The sequence below is a fragment of the Pogoniulus pusillus genome, chromosome 15, assembly GCF_015220805.1.
Source record: "Pogoniulus pusillus isolate bPogPus1 chromosome 15, bPogPus1.pri, whole genome shotgun sequence".
NCBI classification, from domain to species: domain Eukaryota; kingdom Metazoa; phylum Chordata; class Aves; order Piciformes; family Lybiidae; genus Pogoniulus; species Pogoniulus pusillus.
The window spans coordinates 10,504,447-10,521,061 of NC_087278.1; the positions used below are offsets into that span (position 1 = coordinate 10,504,447).

Consider the following 16,615-nt stretch of genomic DNA (forward strand, 5'->3'; position numbering starts at 1 on the left):
TAGGTTTCTGTAATCCTGTGCTGGAACACCGGCCAGTTAGTGAGCTACCTCGTTCCGCAGCATCCTGCAAGCGTGAGCCACCGCCCCGCCCCAGCCGAGCCTGCAGTGGACTGACGCTCGTTCCCTGGAAGTGGGGACGTGTTAATGGTCGCCACAAATTACGATTTGACACCGCCCCGCCTGACATCGTCTCTAAATACGCTCGCCCGAGCCCCGTGTGGTGGTATCAATATCGGGAGGCAGAGCAGAAACGAAGCAGCAGGAAGACAAACGCCCCGAAGGCACCTGCAGTGCTCGATGGTTCATCTCCCTTCAAAAAGCTCCTCAAGCGTTCAGCAGCATTTTAGCGACGTTTTGAGTGACTTGTGCAACTGGCACTGCCACAGCTTGCCTGCAAACCGAACGAGTTTAATGAGTTTGTAGAACTGGGCGTGTTTTGCCGAGAAACATTAAAAACTAGAAGTTAACGCCAGTAGCAGAAAACACACTGCATGCCAGAAATGAATGACAGTACTCCAAATGTTAAAAAAAAATATATTGTAAGTACAGTACAAAAAAGTGTCTTTGTATAATTGCAATGTAATCTGGATCAAACAGCAAGGAAATAACAAAAATTATAAAAACTGCTAAGTCTTGCCAAAGGTTTCCTGCTAGCACCAAATACCACAAGATAGAGATTATACAAAGTGTACAAATTTTAATAAAAATACAATACACCAGGGCTGTGTGTGTTTTTCACTCTTGAAGAGTTTTCCATTGTACAGATGACAAAGCTAAAGCTGATCCCTTTCTGTTCCTTTGAGAGCAGATCTCTCTACCTGCCATGCTTTAAACTGTATAGGGCTGAGACAGTGATTTTGTGCCACTCCCAGTAACATGCTTTAGTATGGGCCAGGATCTTAAGTGGGATTGGACTGCCTTCCTCCCAGGATCTTCCCAGTTCCAGGCTCACTGGGATTAGTCATGTATAGTTAATGCCTGCGTGCTGTGGTCTGAGGCTTGGGTTGAGATCTTGTAGTCTGAGAACCTTCTGCCTCTTCCACTGCACTGAGAAAAGCTATGTAAGAGACAGGCTACCTTGTACAGGCACAGGTGGGGAATACACGATAAAGAGGAACAGGGGAGAAAACCCCTCCTGCACACCTGAGGATTTAATTTAAATGTGATTTGGAGCTCAGCCACAACGAAGGACAGCTCATTTTCAACTGTCCTGAAAAAAACAGAGGCTAGACTTCACACTGGAAGTAAAAAACTGCTCTTCTGTCATTTAAAAGCTTTTTTGTGTTAAGAGGCTGGAAAGACTAGAGTCAAATTACACTTCAGTTGTTCTACCTATCTTCACAAGATAGCTTGTTTCTACAAATACTTAAAACCTTCCTGATGTTTCCCCATACCGTGGCAATCCTTACTGCTACGCATACAGCAGATTCCTGTATGAAGTGGAGTGAGGCCAACTTGATTATTTTTTTCCACAAGGTTGATGAAGGGAGGGGCTTTTGCTTTTAAATTATGTATATATATATACACACACACACACACAGAGAAATATACAGGATAAATTAAAATCTGTTACAGATACTGGCAGAAGTTAAATACACATGATATGAACACCACATACACGTACATACAGACACACAAAAGCCTATATGAGAATCAAGCGCTCTCCTGTGCCTCCTCTTCCAGAGGAGCAGAAAACCATACACCAAATACGTGGCTGGAAGGAAGGGGAATCAGTCCAAGCAACCCACATGTGCCTTACTCAGCCGTAACTGCTTTAAACTGGTCATTAGTCACTGCCTCACAGCAGCACCACAGCTCTTTCAATACTGCTGGTGAAAGGCATGGGGGATGAGCAATCTTGGAAACCAGTTGTCTCTTGACAAAATAGGTATGAGATGGGCAGAAGCAATTCAAGTTTTTCCCCATCTGCTTCCACACTCCTCTTCATCAAAGCAGGCTGACCATGCCCTTGGAAAATCATCCGGAGGTTTGTTCTCTCAAGCTGGTTGAGATACTGTGCTAATGATGATTTGGGTACAAATCCACAAGAAAAGATTAAATTTGTTGTCATCTTCCACTTCAATCATCAGCTACCAGACCAGCCAGCTGAGGTTGACAACTTTCAGTTGCTACTAAATGAAGAGGGGTTTAGAAGAAGTGACCAAGAGGCAAAGACCTCTGTATCTTTGATCAGCTATGCATCATTCTCCTTAAGCAGATTTTAAACTGAAAACCATTTAGAAATAGGGCTGGTGAACAGTTTGGATCTATTCCTTGGTTCAAAATATATTATCACCTCCACCTGCCTCTAGAATATCAGAATAATTTAGGTTGGAAGGGATATCAGGAAGTCATCTGGCTCATCTCCCTGCTAAAAGAAAGCCCAGCTAGAGCAGATTGCTCATTCGGTTGTTAAGTACAATCAGGAACCTCTCCTGGCCACCTGTTTCAACGAGCTCTTCTCATGGTGACTTTTTTTTGTTGTTGTTTTCAAGAAGTCCATTCTCTGTCTGCTTCCCCCACTAACGGATCTGAATTTAAGGCAAGTATCTCAAAAGCTTTCTGAATGCTTCATATAAAATACTTTCAGATTGGAGGACATTTCACCCACAAACACAAAGGGTTTTTCTCAGCTTAACTTCACAACTTTTCATAAAAGAGAAGTCAAATAGTTATAATCCTATGTATATACCATAAAGATATAAAACTTTAAAACCCTACACACGGAGCCCTTTGGGAGTGCCGGTGTAGTACTTATGTACACAAGTCAGTTCCGCAGAGGTTAAGTACATCCCAGGATCCTTTCCCATCAAAGTCCAGGCATGATGTAGGCAATGTTGTCTAGTGTGTTTGACTGGGAAAAGAAATTCAGTATTTTTTAGTGCCAGGCAGTGACTCAAAATCCTTAAAAAATGACAGACAAGGGTATTAAGCATGTTCACGTGTTTTACAAGTCATCATACGATGGTACAACCAATTCTGCCTAGGCCTTGACACCACTGTTAGGCTCAGTTTTACATCATTGCAAATGTAAGTTAACTGAACATAAAGGCAACCTCAGTATCTACAAGCACCTGGAAACAAAGGAAATGCTTGAGGCTTTCCTCAGGTGACCCCTTCCTTACAAACCCCCTACCTGATCTCTGAATTTGAAACAAGACACATTGATTATAACACAGCAACCACAGGAAAGACTAGTGATAAAGGACTTGAGCAAGTGATCAAAGTTGTAGCATATACAAAAATTGCCTGACTTTACACTCACAAGAGAGAAACCCTTAAATACACAAATATGGTGTCAGATGGGGAAAATAAGCACCCTCCAGTTTTTCTTGCAAAATATAATACAATTCTTAGAGCAAGATTCCTTTTCATGCACATCAGAAAACAAGACCCAGCAGTATATTATCTGTATGTTCTTCAAATGCACTATTTCAGTAAGCATAAGCCTGCTGCTGAACGGCCTTAGGAGTACCATGTTTTATTGCTGAAGACAGGGCAGCTGGAGCTGCACCAGTCACGGCTCTAGACTTTTAACAATGCCACCTACTGACTGCGAACGCAAATTGCATTTTCTGTGCAACACAACCACTGCCAGTTTGATCTATACCTTAAATATCACTGATAGGTATCTGATGGTAAAAATCAGAGTAGCTTAGTTATCATCGAGTCTGAATATCACTTTTCAGAAGTGAAGGGTAAGTGCTTTCATCCACCTAAAGCACCACTGCTCTTTGTAACAGTAAGTTGATCAAGTTTCCAATATAAGCGTCATTAGTCAGGTGGTGTCATTGCACTGAATGCACTTGGCAAGCAGGAAGGAAAAACAGGATGTTTTTCCAAGGCTTAGGACGGGAACACCCCACTGACTCAGCTTTTGTGCAGACTTGCCAGTTTGTGGGAGCTCACAACCTAAGCTGTCAAGTTTGTTGTTGCTGTTAAGTGTTCTCAGAATGAATCAATGTTTGGCCTGCCCTATTATACCATGTGAATTCATATCCCATTTCTGTTGTTCTCTCTGTCAGATTTGTTTTAAACTTTTGCAGGCTATTTATTTGTTTAGGCTCCTTAGCTGCGTTATTCATGTCCCCTGTGGGAGGTATGGCTCCTGAATACACTGCCACCTTAATCTATGTCCACAGGGCTCAATATTAAGTGTAAAGTGGAAAAGAATCTGTAGTTATGTAGTTCATTAAAAGAAGTCTGTTTTTCTTTCCTTGGAAAAGGTTACAGCCATGGAGAAAACACCCTACTCAGTCACATTAGGAATCTTGAGATCGCAAGTTATTTTTTCTGCTATTAAAGGAAAAAACAGATTGTGTGACATAGTGCAGCTAGGAGGTGCTTTTTATTTTTACTGAAAAATAGAACTTTCAAAAATACTGGTATATATACAGGTGCTTTTCCTTGATTCAAATAGACTGATTCAGTCACTAAAACAGGACCTACATGCACTGCAATCAATGCTACAAATATTAGGTCAGTTGCCACCGGGACAAAAAAGTGGTGTGCTTATTACAGTAGTTACACCTGAAAGAATGTCAAGCAATATTCCTCTGTAGAAAGTGTATGACCAACATAATTTTCTTATTGCACTAGAATTATAACTACATTGTAAGATTAATGCACAGGAAAAGCTCTAAGCTAGACTCTACTGCAATTAACAATGACAGAATGGAAGTAACCACGAGGAACTCACCAAAACGTGCTTAGGGCAGCCATTCAACTCAGGCAGTTGTGTGGTCAGACAAGCTAAAGGGCCCAAAGCACAGATGATTGAATCTAGAAGTACAGACAAACTTCCTGAAACAGCCACCATTCCCTGGAAGTAGTAAAGGAAAAAACAGATAGGAAAGAGTAGTGAAAATTATGGTTCTTTCACAGCTGTATTGAATCTCAGATACAGTATCTCACTCTCAAGCTTTAGTCCACTTCAATTTCTTAAAAAGTAACAAAACTATGCTTCAGAGAGTTTCCTGTTTCAAAAAGATGAAAGAATTCAGCAGGCAGCATACTGGTGTAGGAAAAAATTAGGGAACAGAAAAGGTCAGAAAGTCAGCTGCACAAAACTGCACAGTGTTTTGTAATGTAATTTCCTTGCCATTTCATACAATCTATTTTGTTAACTATGTGAGTCCTCAATACACTAGTGGTTTCATTAGTAAGTTTAAAGAAATGCTAAGTCTGTAATAAATGCTTTAGTTACTGATATACTTTCAGGAAAGGGAATTTGTGTCCCTTTCTGTAAAGGTGGAGGTTTTACTCTGGTTTTTCCTCTGAAGAATGGGTTCTATCAGTCATACCAGAAACAAAATGAAAGAACATTTATTTTACTCCTGATAAACAAGCATAGTGGGATGAGATGACCATGCTAGCCATAAAATTCAATTACATCATTGGAGTGAAATATGTGCTCTCCTCACCAGCTGGGCCGAGTTCTGAAAGTGCATGTGTGAATGTGTGTGCGAAGACAGAACTACCATAATTTCAGAGCAGGAAACCACCACGATAGGACATTTTCTACATTGACAACTAAGTTGAAACCATTAGTAGCCTCTATCCAAAGCACTATAATACTGCCAGAAAACAACAGGACCTGCAAAAAACATTGTGATGAAGGCTGATGGTTTCTAAGAAAGCTTGAGACAGTAACAGGAAGTAGACCAGAAACCAGCAAAGCCAGCAAGGAAGTACCAGATCCATGCTGAACACATAGGAAGAAAAGACTGAAGACTGCTGAATTAAAAATTGCCTCCAAGGACCTGGAGCTGCAAAAGACCTGTCTTTGCTCTCTACTGCTTACTGATAAGGCTTTTTACTTCACTGAAAACAAACAGCAATGCATCAAAGAAACATAACGTGCCATCAATAATTTCTCTTCCTAAGATAAAAGTATTGGCTAAACCTTCAGGTGAAATAACAAACCACCTCCCAGTCCTCTGTGTAGGCTGCATGAAATTACTGTGACATTGCTGGTTACACACTCACTTCTGTTTCCTGCAGTCTGTGTCCAATGAGGCTCAGAGATTCACCCAACAACTGTAAGTGTGCAGCTACATCGATAGGATCTGTCTCAGGGAGTTTGGCTGGTGAGGAAGACATCACCACAGTGCTGGTAGGAGATTTCTTATGAGGGGAAATCACTCCTGTTGGAGAAGCTGGAAACACAGACATTAGAATTTCATATTCCCTTTTCCATTCTTCTATTTACAAGACAATTTACTTAGCAACACTCAAATCTCAAAGCACAAGATGCTTACACAGCTCTGTGGACCTGGTCATCTGGAGTCAAAAACTTACTTTCCTTTTATGTATGAAAAGCATCAACCTCAGCTGAACAAAATCTGGGAGACTTGGTTTGGGATATCTGGTAAACAGGTGTCAAATCAAACAATTCCTTTTCCTCTTGCAGCATGCCTCTTCTTAGTTTACATTTCAACCCCTAGATTACTAAACTAAATACCCTTATACAAACTAGATATAGCAATGTATTTTTTTCTTTAATGCTGACATCATTATCACTCTCACAGAAAATTTGTTTTTCAGTAATATGATCAGTTAAATGTCAAGACTTGAGAGAAAGCAGGCAGATGTGTGAAGCAGGAAAGGACCTTTGTTCCTTACTTCACAAGCAACACAGTCTTCCCTGTCCAAGAAAGACCACCAGAGTAAATAAAAGTATAATTACCTTTTATTTTTGGTGCACCATCTGAAGATGAGGCCTTTCTCTTCACAGTGGTGGCTTCTGCTTTATTCTGCTTGTGTTGGAGATACTGAGCTTTCTGTTTCCAGATCTGCAGTCGCCATGGTATGCAAAAAGAGATTAATAACATTAGGTAAATGTGTTACCTGATGCCAGGACCTGGAGGCTGAATGATGTAACTGATGAAGTAATACCATAAGATGAATGTTTTTATGATTGCAAGAGCAAGGCTTCCACACTTTGTGGGCACAGGCAGCATTTTTAAAGGTATGGTGGCAATGCTGCCAGCATGTGCTGACCTAAACACATAGTTTACAGAAGTCATTTACAAAAACATTTCACACACTCACCAGTTTATCTTTCTCAGGTAGCTGCTTCCACACTTCTGCCAGTTTTTTACTTAGCTCTCCAAAATCTGGCAGGAAGAAAGAAGAAAAATGTTTGAAACAAATGAAATCATAAAATCATGCTGAGAACACAGGAAATTTACATTTAAGACGTAACCAATTTCACAACTAGAACTCTCCCCACTGCCCTTGAAATAACTGCCAGTGTGCACTCCCTTTACTGTTTAATTTTCTTTTAAAGATGTATCAGGAATATAAAGTCACATACATAAATACAGGAAAGATACACAAAACACCTGAAAGGTGTAGGTCAAGTGGATGGGACCAGGCTCTTTTCAATGGAGAAGAGGTAATGGGGTACAAACTACAATACCAGAGTTTTCACTTCAATTTGAGGAAAAGCTTCTTTGAGTGATGAAGCAGTGGCTGCCCAGAGAGGTAGTGGAATCTCTTTCTCTGGAGGCTTTTAAAAACCTGATTGGACATGTTCCTGTGCAACCTGATCTAGGTGTACCTGCATTAGCAGGGGGGTTAGACTAGATGATCTCCTGAGGTTCCCTTCCAAGCCCTGTCTTTCTGTGATTCTGTGAAAGTGACACAGTTGAGGTAACTCTTCAAGAGCAAGCTAGCAATTTCTTAATTCACATCCACACCTTGGTTAAAATACAACGAAAACAAATAATGCAGTCCAGACCTGTCCCCTTTGCCAGCTCTTATTCAACGAAAATGGGCAGATTCTTTGCATTCTGTCAAAATCAAGAAGTTGGTATGAAACAGGAATGATGTATTTGGCTAATTAATCTGTCTGGTGTATACACAAAAGAAGGCTAGATTATTCTCTCACCTATCCCAGGGTGTTCAGACACAATAGTTGTACGATACTCCTTGCAGAACACTTGATAGGCAGACATGTTTTTCTTCTTTGGCTAGTCAGAAGAAGAAAAAGAAACAAAGTTTTTTTAATTATGACATCTACTTAAACTTTCTAAGAAATTGGCATTTGTTGAAAACTTAAAGAAAGATATGATGCCTAAATCAGGAACCTGAAGAAGCAATGTTTTCACACGTTCTGGCTGAATTTAGTATTTATGAAAGCACAAGAACCTGCCAGAACAAGTTTTGCCTTGCAACAACTCTATCAATGCATTTCACTCCTAAGTTATAATAACCTGCTATTCTGAATCCAGAATGAATACACAATTTCGTTAACAGATCTCAGTTTTAAAACTTAATAAAAAAGGTATCTCTCATACTGTTCACAGTACCTATTTCTGTTAAAACAATTCAGTCCTTATCACAGTGTTTTGAGCCATTCCTTGCACTTCAGCTTGGAAGGAAAATAGCCAGTGTAAGTAACAGGACACTGACAACAGTGGCAGAAGCAGTTGCTGAGCTATCACTAGAAAAAAACTTACCAAACATAAGCTGAGCAAACTTGGGCTACATCTGCCCATTTCCTGACATAAAGCATCTTTTGTCTATCTGAACATATATAAACTGCTTGTCCCCATTTATATATTTATATGGATACAGCTCTATCACCTGTAAACTCATCCATATGCTAGTTACCAATTTTTATACTCATCTTTGTATCCATTAACCATGCAAAACTGAATGTGAGTACAGAAGAAAACTGTGAATGTGGTAGTCTGATAAGAGTTAGAATTTCATTTTAATACAGGAGTAAATGGCCAAATACTTCCATTTTTCAGGTCACAGCTTGCTTCCTTTTTACAGGAACTGTGACAATAGACTAGATTGCTAGTTCAAAAGCCTGAAAATAGCAAGAACCAGTTACCTTAGAAAATGATGCATCTGTGTTTGGTACATAACCTGTATTGAGGAAATGAAGCATAACCTTTCCAAAGAACCTCTACTGCCCAAAGACTGCCCGTGCCACAAAACCAGAATGATATGTATGTATTCTGTTGCAAGCAGAAATTTTTGCAGATGTGCTTAAGGTAACCCATCAATCCTGCTATTAGTTATCCTTCTGCTTCAATTTAACATGCCTTTGGAATGAAGTGTCTAATTCACCATTACCCACCACCCAACTTCCATTTTCCCACCAATTTTTCCTTACTTTTTCTCTTTCTCTTTCCTTTTCTCTTTCTTTTTCCTTTTCTCTTTCTTTTTCTCTTTCTTTTTCTCTTTCTCTTTCTTTTTCCTTTTCCTTTTCTCTTTCCTTTTCTTTTTCCTTTTCTCTTTCCTTTTCTTTTTCCCATTTCTCAGCTTTGTCCTTCTCCTTGTCTTCCTTTTTCCTCCTTTTCTCACCTTGACCATCCGAGTGGAAAATAGCAGGAGGAGGTGGGGGAAGAACATATGGAGTACCGGAAGGAGGTGGTGGTGACACCGTTACTTCTGCTACTGCCACAGAAGCATGTCCAGAACTCTTTTTAGATTTAGAGTGTTTCTTCTCTCTATGTTTCTCCTTGTCTTTTTTTTTCTTACTTTTCTTCGACTTCTTCTTCTTCTTGATTTCTCGGTAGGAGTCATCTATCACTAGTTCTCCAGCCTCCAACTCCCCACCAGAAGAGGAACCAGATTCTGGTGGTGCCTCCATACCTGAAACTTCATACTCGCTCCCATGGCCCTCAGAAAAAAGGGAAGTGTCAGCACCAAAGCTCTCAGAAGGTGGATTCGAGTCTGAAGGTGGTTTGTGCTTCTTCCGAGATGACTTCAGGAAGCTCGGCAGTTCATGACCTAACAGGACGGAGCCTTGCTCATCTCGAGATGATTTCTTTGAAGATTTCTTTGCAGCTGATGGAGCTGAAGAGTAGGAGAAAGAATCATCATCTGCAGTACCACTTTTGTCTTTTGGTGACAGGATGAGCTTCATCTTCAAGCCATCAGGTTCCCGGAGAGTAAGAGTTTCTGTGTTCACATAGAGAGGTTTCATTTTTTTAGATTTGTGGAAGCTGCTATCATCCACTGAGTGTTCCCCACTGCTGCCACTCAGCTTCTTCTTGTGGTGCTCCTTTTTGCTTTCAGAATGGCCAGAGGAAGAGTAAGATGATTTTTCAGAGGTCTTCTTTGAAGCCTTTGAGCTTGTGGCCAAAGGTGAGGTGATAGCCTTGAGTAAATCCATGGTTGTATCAGCTGAAGACGGGCTAGAAACTGCTTTTTTCTTCTTCTTTGATGGTAGATCCAAAGGTGAAACACCTGAAATAGATCAAGAAAATTGTACATTCAAGATGATTCCCTTGAAGACAGCATCACACTAGTTCAAAGCAATGAAGTGGGAATCCTGCAAAACTTAGGATTACAGACAACAGGTTTACATTTAGGATTAAACAGATCACAGACATGCGTATCCATCTCAGTGCAGCTGTACTGACACAATTCAAGAGCTGCACTGCCCAAACTAGTCAGTTTAATACAGGAAGAAAGAGTAGGAAAGAACTTCCAATGATGTCACGCTCTGTATTCTATTGTGAAATAACGTATTTTGATGAAAAGGTATCTTATTGAAACTGAAATTACATCTTGAGTGCAAGGATTTCATGCCATTTTTAGCCAAGGTGAGATAAAATACAAGCATTTTCATTCTGAAAACAAATTTTTATGACATTTCCTCCTGGCTTTCTCACTGGGAGAAAATAAATCTTAAATCTCTCAAGCTTTTATTAACAGAACTGTCATTTTCTGGCCATCTTATTAATTGTGAGAATAACGATTCTGTATTTAAACTGAGCCCAAATCCATTTTTTTCACCCTGGGGCATTCTATTTCTACAAAATTAGTGAAAGTAATTCTATCTGCAAATAGAATTACAGTTTGCAACCTGGTAAGGAAAAAAAAAGAAATGCAAATGTCAAAAGGGAAGGCTTGAGTATAGAAAACAAAACTTATTAATGAAAAAGGGTTGGAAGGTCTTTACTCACAATAGCAACTTAGAATCATAGAATCAACAAGGTTGGAAGAGACCTCCAAGATCATCCAGTCCAATCTATCACCCAGCCCATTCCAATCAACTAGACAATGGCATTAAATGGCCCATCCAGTTTTTTTTGAACACCTCCAGGGACAGCGACTCCACCACCTCCCTAGGCAGCCCCATTCCAATGGCAAATCACTGTCTGTGACGAACTTCCTCCTCACATCCAGCCTATACTTCCCCTGACACAACGTGAGACTGTGTCCCCTTGTTCTGTTGTTGGTTACCTGGCAGAAGAGACCAACCCCCACCTGGCTACAATCTCCCTTCAGGTAGTTGTAGACAGCAATGAGGTCACCCCAAGCCTCTTCTTCTCCAGGTTAAACAACCTCAGCTGCCTCAGTCTCTCTACACTCTAAAACTATAATTCCCTAATTTGCTGTCTGGTGCTGATCAGCATCAGTTTTCTCTTACTTGTCCTAAGACATGTCCTAAAATTGATGTACTCTTCTCCCACAAAGTGGTAACCTCAAAGCCTGATGACAGTGTTTAACATCATCCTTTCCTCAGTGTCATGATCTGTGCTTACCTTTGTGGCAGAACTCATCGGAGTGCTTTCTCTTCTTTTTGTGAGGTTCTAACCTCGGAAAAAGCTCAGTGTCCTAGAGTAACAAGGGAAAGGTTATTGACACATGTGAGGAAGATAATACGAGATGCACATGCACTACTGACATAGATAATCATTTGTAGGAGATATCAAGACTTATTTGTACTACTGTAATATCAAAGAACCCTGGGTATGAACCGAGATCATTATTATAAGTGCCAAAATGGGCAAAGGAAATAGACTCTCTCTTCGAGAGCCTACAGTGAGGATTTAAGGTAAGAGACAAAAAGCATGGCACAGATAGGTGAGAAAACATGAAAAGCAGTATTAGTCAGGATTGGTTTCAGCACATCAGCCACCCAGCTAGCAGCAAGCTCTCTGCAATGTGCAAGAAAAAGTGAAAAATCACACTTATAAGTGTTAAAAAAATGGTCAAGGAAAGCTAGCATTTGGAAATCAGCTATGAGTTGATAAAAGATGGGCAACTGCCTCTTAATAAAGCTGAAAAATAACTAAGCATGCATAGGCTGTCGAGCCTTGAAATGAAGGCGAGCAATCCATGTTTAATGTGCTGAAAACGGTAAAATAAGTGGAAGGAAGTACATAGAGGCGACATTTAAAATGATGAGTCAAAAAAATTTGTCCTTAACATGTCACATCACCCAATTATTATATGTCTCTTGATCAATTTATGGTCTGAAACTGAAGCTCCTCTACAGAATTCCACCTGCATCGTAGGAGTGTTTTAATTTTAAACCAGAACTTCTTTTCCAAACTAAAAAAAAAATCATTAAATCACAATAGTCATCTTTGAGCTAACAGTAAAAAAGCTCAAAGAGGAAAGTTTTGAAGGAATTTCAGTTGTCAGTACGTGATTGCAGAGTTTAAGCTCCAAAGAGGTGAACAGGGCAAGTTCATACCTCTCAAGAGCTATTGTGTCAGGCTGTCTGCAGAACCAGGAAGACAATAGTGCCCCAGTTAACATTATATTCAGCCTTTGTGGCTATTCACACAACCATAAATTCTAAAACAAATTTGAGTGTTATGTGTAAAAAGTTATTTTTGCTATATTCTGACTTGTCAGATTCTACATCAAGACAGCTTCCTACTACTCTATTTTCTAAGTCCAGAAAAAAATGGTGCAAGTTGTATTTTGGTATAAGCTGTATTCCTCCTTTTCCACAGTGAAGTTACAAGGCGCAATAGATGCTCTTACTGTCTTCTACATGCCTATCAGCATGAAAAAGAACAAGAAACTCATCCATCCCCTTCTATAACTGACTTTACACATATCTTCACACCTTCAACCTTTTCTCTGAGGGCTTCCTGACCTGAGTTGCTATCTCATCTTCCTCTTGCAGTGGTTCCTTGTAAGAGTGTTTTTTCTCCCGCTGTATCCTGCCAGTTGCCAGCCCCACGTCATCAACACTTCGGTCACTCTCTAGGAACTCTTAAGATTTGTGTGAAATGGGAAAAGGAAGAAATTAAATACCCCATTAAGGAACGACAGACATGTGGACAGTGTATAAAATAAACTAACAGCACATGATAGCAGAGTGATGCACAAAACTCAACAAGCACAAGAGGCCTAAAAAATAACAACCTGTACTCTGATGGCAGGAATGGGGCTCAGTGCTCTAATGCAGGAACAGTACCAGTCAAGATTTCATACTCGACCCTTGTCTATTTCTTTCTAAACACAACTGGACATAGAAATGTTACCCTTATCTTGGTCTCCTGCTCCATGGATCTGGCATGGAGAAGAAAGGCTGCAGTGGCAGAGTTTACAGTCAGGGTGTTTGCACTAGGAAAAAAACACCCATCTCTCTCAAGTTCAAATCCTAGTACTTTACACCTGGAAGTCAAGGGCTTGGGATCCTCTGGCAATTTGGCCAGGTTAAATTTACAGACTCCATGGCATACTAGCTTCCTTTCCCACTCTGACTGCATGGGCTGCAGAGCACTTTTTTGGTTTTGTTTTTATTCTGTGGCAACTTCCTCTGAGATTATGAAGCAGTCATACCTTCTTTCTTCTTGGAGTCATCGTAAGCCATGGTGGTCCTGCAGGAGCCTGAGATTGTGTTGCCACGTCTGGGCTCCTTTCCCCGTTCCCATCTACAGGAAAAGGTCTAAGAAACAAGAGCATGAAAATAACCCTCCCACAAAGAAGAATCATGATGTGAAATGGGAAACTTCCTCTGAACCAAGTGAAGATTTCTGTAAGATACTGGGAAAGGAAAGGAATCTACCTTCTGGTTGGTTTGTGCTCACGCTTGAGGCCTGACAGGGTATATTTTTTAAATTAAGTTGAGAGTGGTTGTTCTATATTGTTTTAAATAATACTAAAGACCATCTCTTCTTTGAAAAATAGCTAGAAATAATTTATTTACAAAAATAGATTGTGAGATGACAGGTCAGTTTGATTTTCATGACACACAAGACTGCAGTGGAACTTGTATCAAAGCCATTTTTGGTCAGGAACCACTTAGCAAAGAGTGGGATGTTTAAAGAGAGGCCTCAAACCCTTGAATCTCAGATGAAATTAATGGAAACAAGGAACTAGTCAGAAATCACCGCACTACAAATGAATTCTTTCCAATCTCTTTAACTAAAGGATTGCACATTTTATAACGAAGGTGTGCGCCCTTCTGATCTGCTTCCTAACACTACCACTGCAGCCATTCTGAATGCCAGCCTGGGAGAGGGAATGGAAGAAAGCCCTCCCTTACCCTAAGTCTTCCACGGCAATGCAACCCATGTCAGCTTGTTTTTCAGGCCTCCTCTGAATCATTATCATAGAAACATAGAATCAACCAGGTTGGAAAAGACCTCCAAGATCATCCAGTCCAACCTAGCACCCAGTCCTACCCAGTCACCTAGACCATGGCACTAAGTGCCTCATCCAGTACTTTCTTGAACACCTTCAGGGACAGCGACTCCACCACCTCCCTGGGCAGCCCATTCCAATGCCAATCACTCTCTCTGCCAACAACTTCCTCCTAACATCCAGCCTAGACCTGCCCTGGCACAACTTGAGACTGTGTCCCCTTGTTCTGTTGCTGGTTGTCTGACAGAAGAGACTGAACCCCACCTGGCTACAATCTCCCTTCAGGTAGTTGTAGACAACAATGAGGTCAGTCCTGAGCCTCCTCTTCTCCATGTTAAACAACCCCAGCTCCCTCAGCCTCTTCTCATAGGGTTTGTGTTCCAGGCCCCTCACCAGCTCCGTTGCCCTTCTCTGGACACGTTCCAGCACCTCAACATCTCTGTTGAATTGAGTGGCCCAGAAGTGGACACGGTACTCAAGATGTGGCCTGACCAGTGCTGAGTACAGGCGGAAGAATAACCTCCCTTGTCCTACCGGCCACACTGTTCCTAATGCAGGCCAGGATGCTATTGGCTCTCTTGGCCACCTGGGCACACTGCTGGCCTACTGTCTACCAGCACCCCCAGGTCCCTTTCCTCCTGGCTGCTCTCCAGCCATTCTGTCCCCAGCCTCCCTTTTCCACCATATCTGCTCCTTTCCCACCCCACACTGTGTTTTGACCTTTTCCCCCCAAACCCAGAACACCTGGGTGCTGTTGAGACTCCTCCCACCCCAGGTGTGGCCACTTTGCCCTCCCTCCTCACCCCCCTTTATAATCAGCTCCGGGAAAGGCAAGCCCCAAGCTTGCCCAACTGGGCAGAGGGATCCTCCTCACATCATCACTGGTGAGTCCCCGTGGTGTGCACTGGGTGAATGGTGGAGGGGATCTAAAGGCCGGGGGGCCTGGTGTGGCCCCCCGGCTAGGCAGGATAGGAAGCTTATGATACTGTTCAACAAAGCTAAAATCTGTTATTCATAGACAGGTGGCTTGGAGAAACTAAGACTCATTTACAGCTAGATCCATACCTATTTATTCTTTTTAAATTTCACCTGCTTGTCCGGTATAAAAGTCGGTAGATAATACTCGAAAGGTCTTAAAATATAGTATTCCAACCCTGAAAATACAAAATATATCCTTAACTAGTCTTGTCCTAATTAGGTTTCCCTGCTTCGAATTCTTGGGTTTCAGCACTAATTGCACGTTCATTGCAGAAGCTGCCTTCACGTCTTCTGTTCCCTAATCGAGCCCAACCACTGCTCATCTGCAGCCCCTTCGGCTTCCAGTGATTCGGTCCCCCAAGGGATGTGCACCCCACTGGCAACAGACCGTGGCGAGTGGAAGCGGAGGGGCGGTGGCGGCGGGCTCCCTTCACCACGTTTCCCGCCAGCACTCCCTGCGACCTGTAGAAGCCGCGGCGGCAGGCGGGCTCTGCTGGGAACTGCGAGTGCGGCAGCGAGGACAGTGTCGGTACCGGCCCTTTCACCCACACGGCGCCAGAGCCGGGCCCTCCCGCGCCCCCCGGGCACCCCCCGGCCACCCCCCGTCCCAGCTCCACGCATGCGCGCCAACACCCTCACGGCCCGAAGCCAGCCGTCGCCCGCGCCTCTCCCGCCGCCTCCATTCGAAGCGGGCTCTGTCGCCCGGCTCCCGCTTGCGCGCCTTCTCACCCGCGCAGGCTCCGGCCTCGCAGCAGCCCGCGGCTCCGTCCCTGCAGCAGGCCCGAGTGTGCCCCGGCGGCAGGGCCGCTCAGGGCCGACAGGGCCCGCCGGCCCTCCGGTGCCGGCCCGCAGCCGCAGGGTGGGGAGGCGGTGCAGTCGCCTCACTCTGCACTGCCACTTCCCGCCGCGCCGCCACCGCCCGCGGCCGCCATCTTGGAACGGGAGACAAGGGACACACTGGGCGCTGGGGCTAGGGGCAGCCAGCCGATCGCCGAACATGTCCAACGCAGCACCCGCCGGGCGGGGGAGAGGGCGGAGTGTGGGATTGCCGAGCGTATCGATGGCGGAGAGGGTAGCTCCATTCCCCAGGATAGGAGCGGGCATGAGAATGGTGCTTTTCTGCACAGGGCAGGCGCTCCGCTCCCCAGGATAGGAGCGGGGATGAGAATGGTGCTTTTCTGCACAGGGCAGGCGCTCCGCTCCCCAGGATAGGAGCGGGGCTGAGAGTGGTGCTTTTCTGCACAGGGCAGGTGCTCCGCTCCCCAGGGTAGGAGCG

At 43.0% G+C, this 16,615-nt stretch overlaps 1 protein-coding gene across 4 annotated transcripts; it reads right to left on the reverse strand.

Moving 5' to 3' along the window:
- Window positions 1-520: 520 nt before the first annotated feature.
- HMGXB4 (HMG-box containing 4) lies at window positions 521-16,386 on the reverse strand. 4 transcript variants are annotated; one of them, XM_064155358.1, is made up of 11 exons: window positions 16,069-16,386; window positions 13,558-13,663; window positions 12,866-12,984; window positions 11,517-11,589; window positions 9,134-10,212; window positions 7,895-7,976; window positions 7,054-7,118; window positions 6,689-6,794; window positions 5,989-6,158; window positions 4,700-4,822; window positions 521-2,854 (listed from the first exon to the last, which is right to left on the reverse strand). In XM_064155358.1, exons 1-11 carry the CDS (start codon window positions 16,336-16,338, stop codon window positions 2,810-2,812), a joined length of 2,238 nt encoding a protein of 745 aa, XP_064011428.1. In that variant the 5' UTR covers window positions 16,339-16,386; the 3' UTR covers window positions 521-2,809. The 4 variants fall into 4 exon arrangements, with proteins under 4 accessions (XP_064011428.1, XP_064011427.1, XP_064011429.1 ...); XM_064155357.1 differs by having other exon boundaries at window positions 12,836-12,984; XM_064155359.1 differs by lacking the exons at window positions 12,866-12,984; window positions 13,558-13,663 and having other exon boundaries at window positions 16,069-16,375.
- Between the last annotated feature and the right edge of the window lie 229 nt (window positions 16,387-16,615).

Excerpts from the sequence above, each read along its gene's own strand:
- HMGXB4 (XM_064155357.1), bottom strand. The coding sequence starts at position 16,338 with ATGTTCGGCGATCGGCTGGCTGCCCCTAGCCCCAGCGCCCAGTGTGTC. Across the intron at positions 13,664-16,068 it reads CGAGGCCGGAGCCTGCGCGG|ACCTTTTCCTGTAGATGGGA; the intron begins GTGAGAAGGCGC and ends CTTGTTTCTTAG. Across the intron at positions 4,823-5,988 it reads ACAGACTGCAGGAAACAGAA|GGAATGGTGGCTGTTTCAGG; the intron begins GTGAGTGTGTAA and ends TACTACTTCCAG.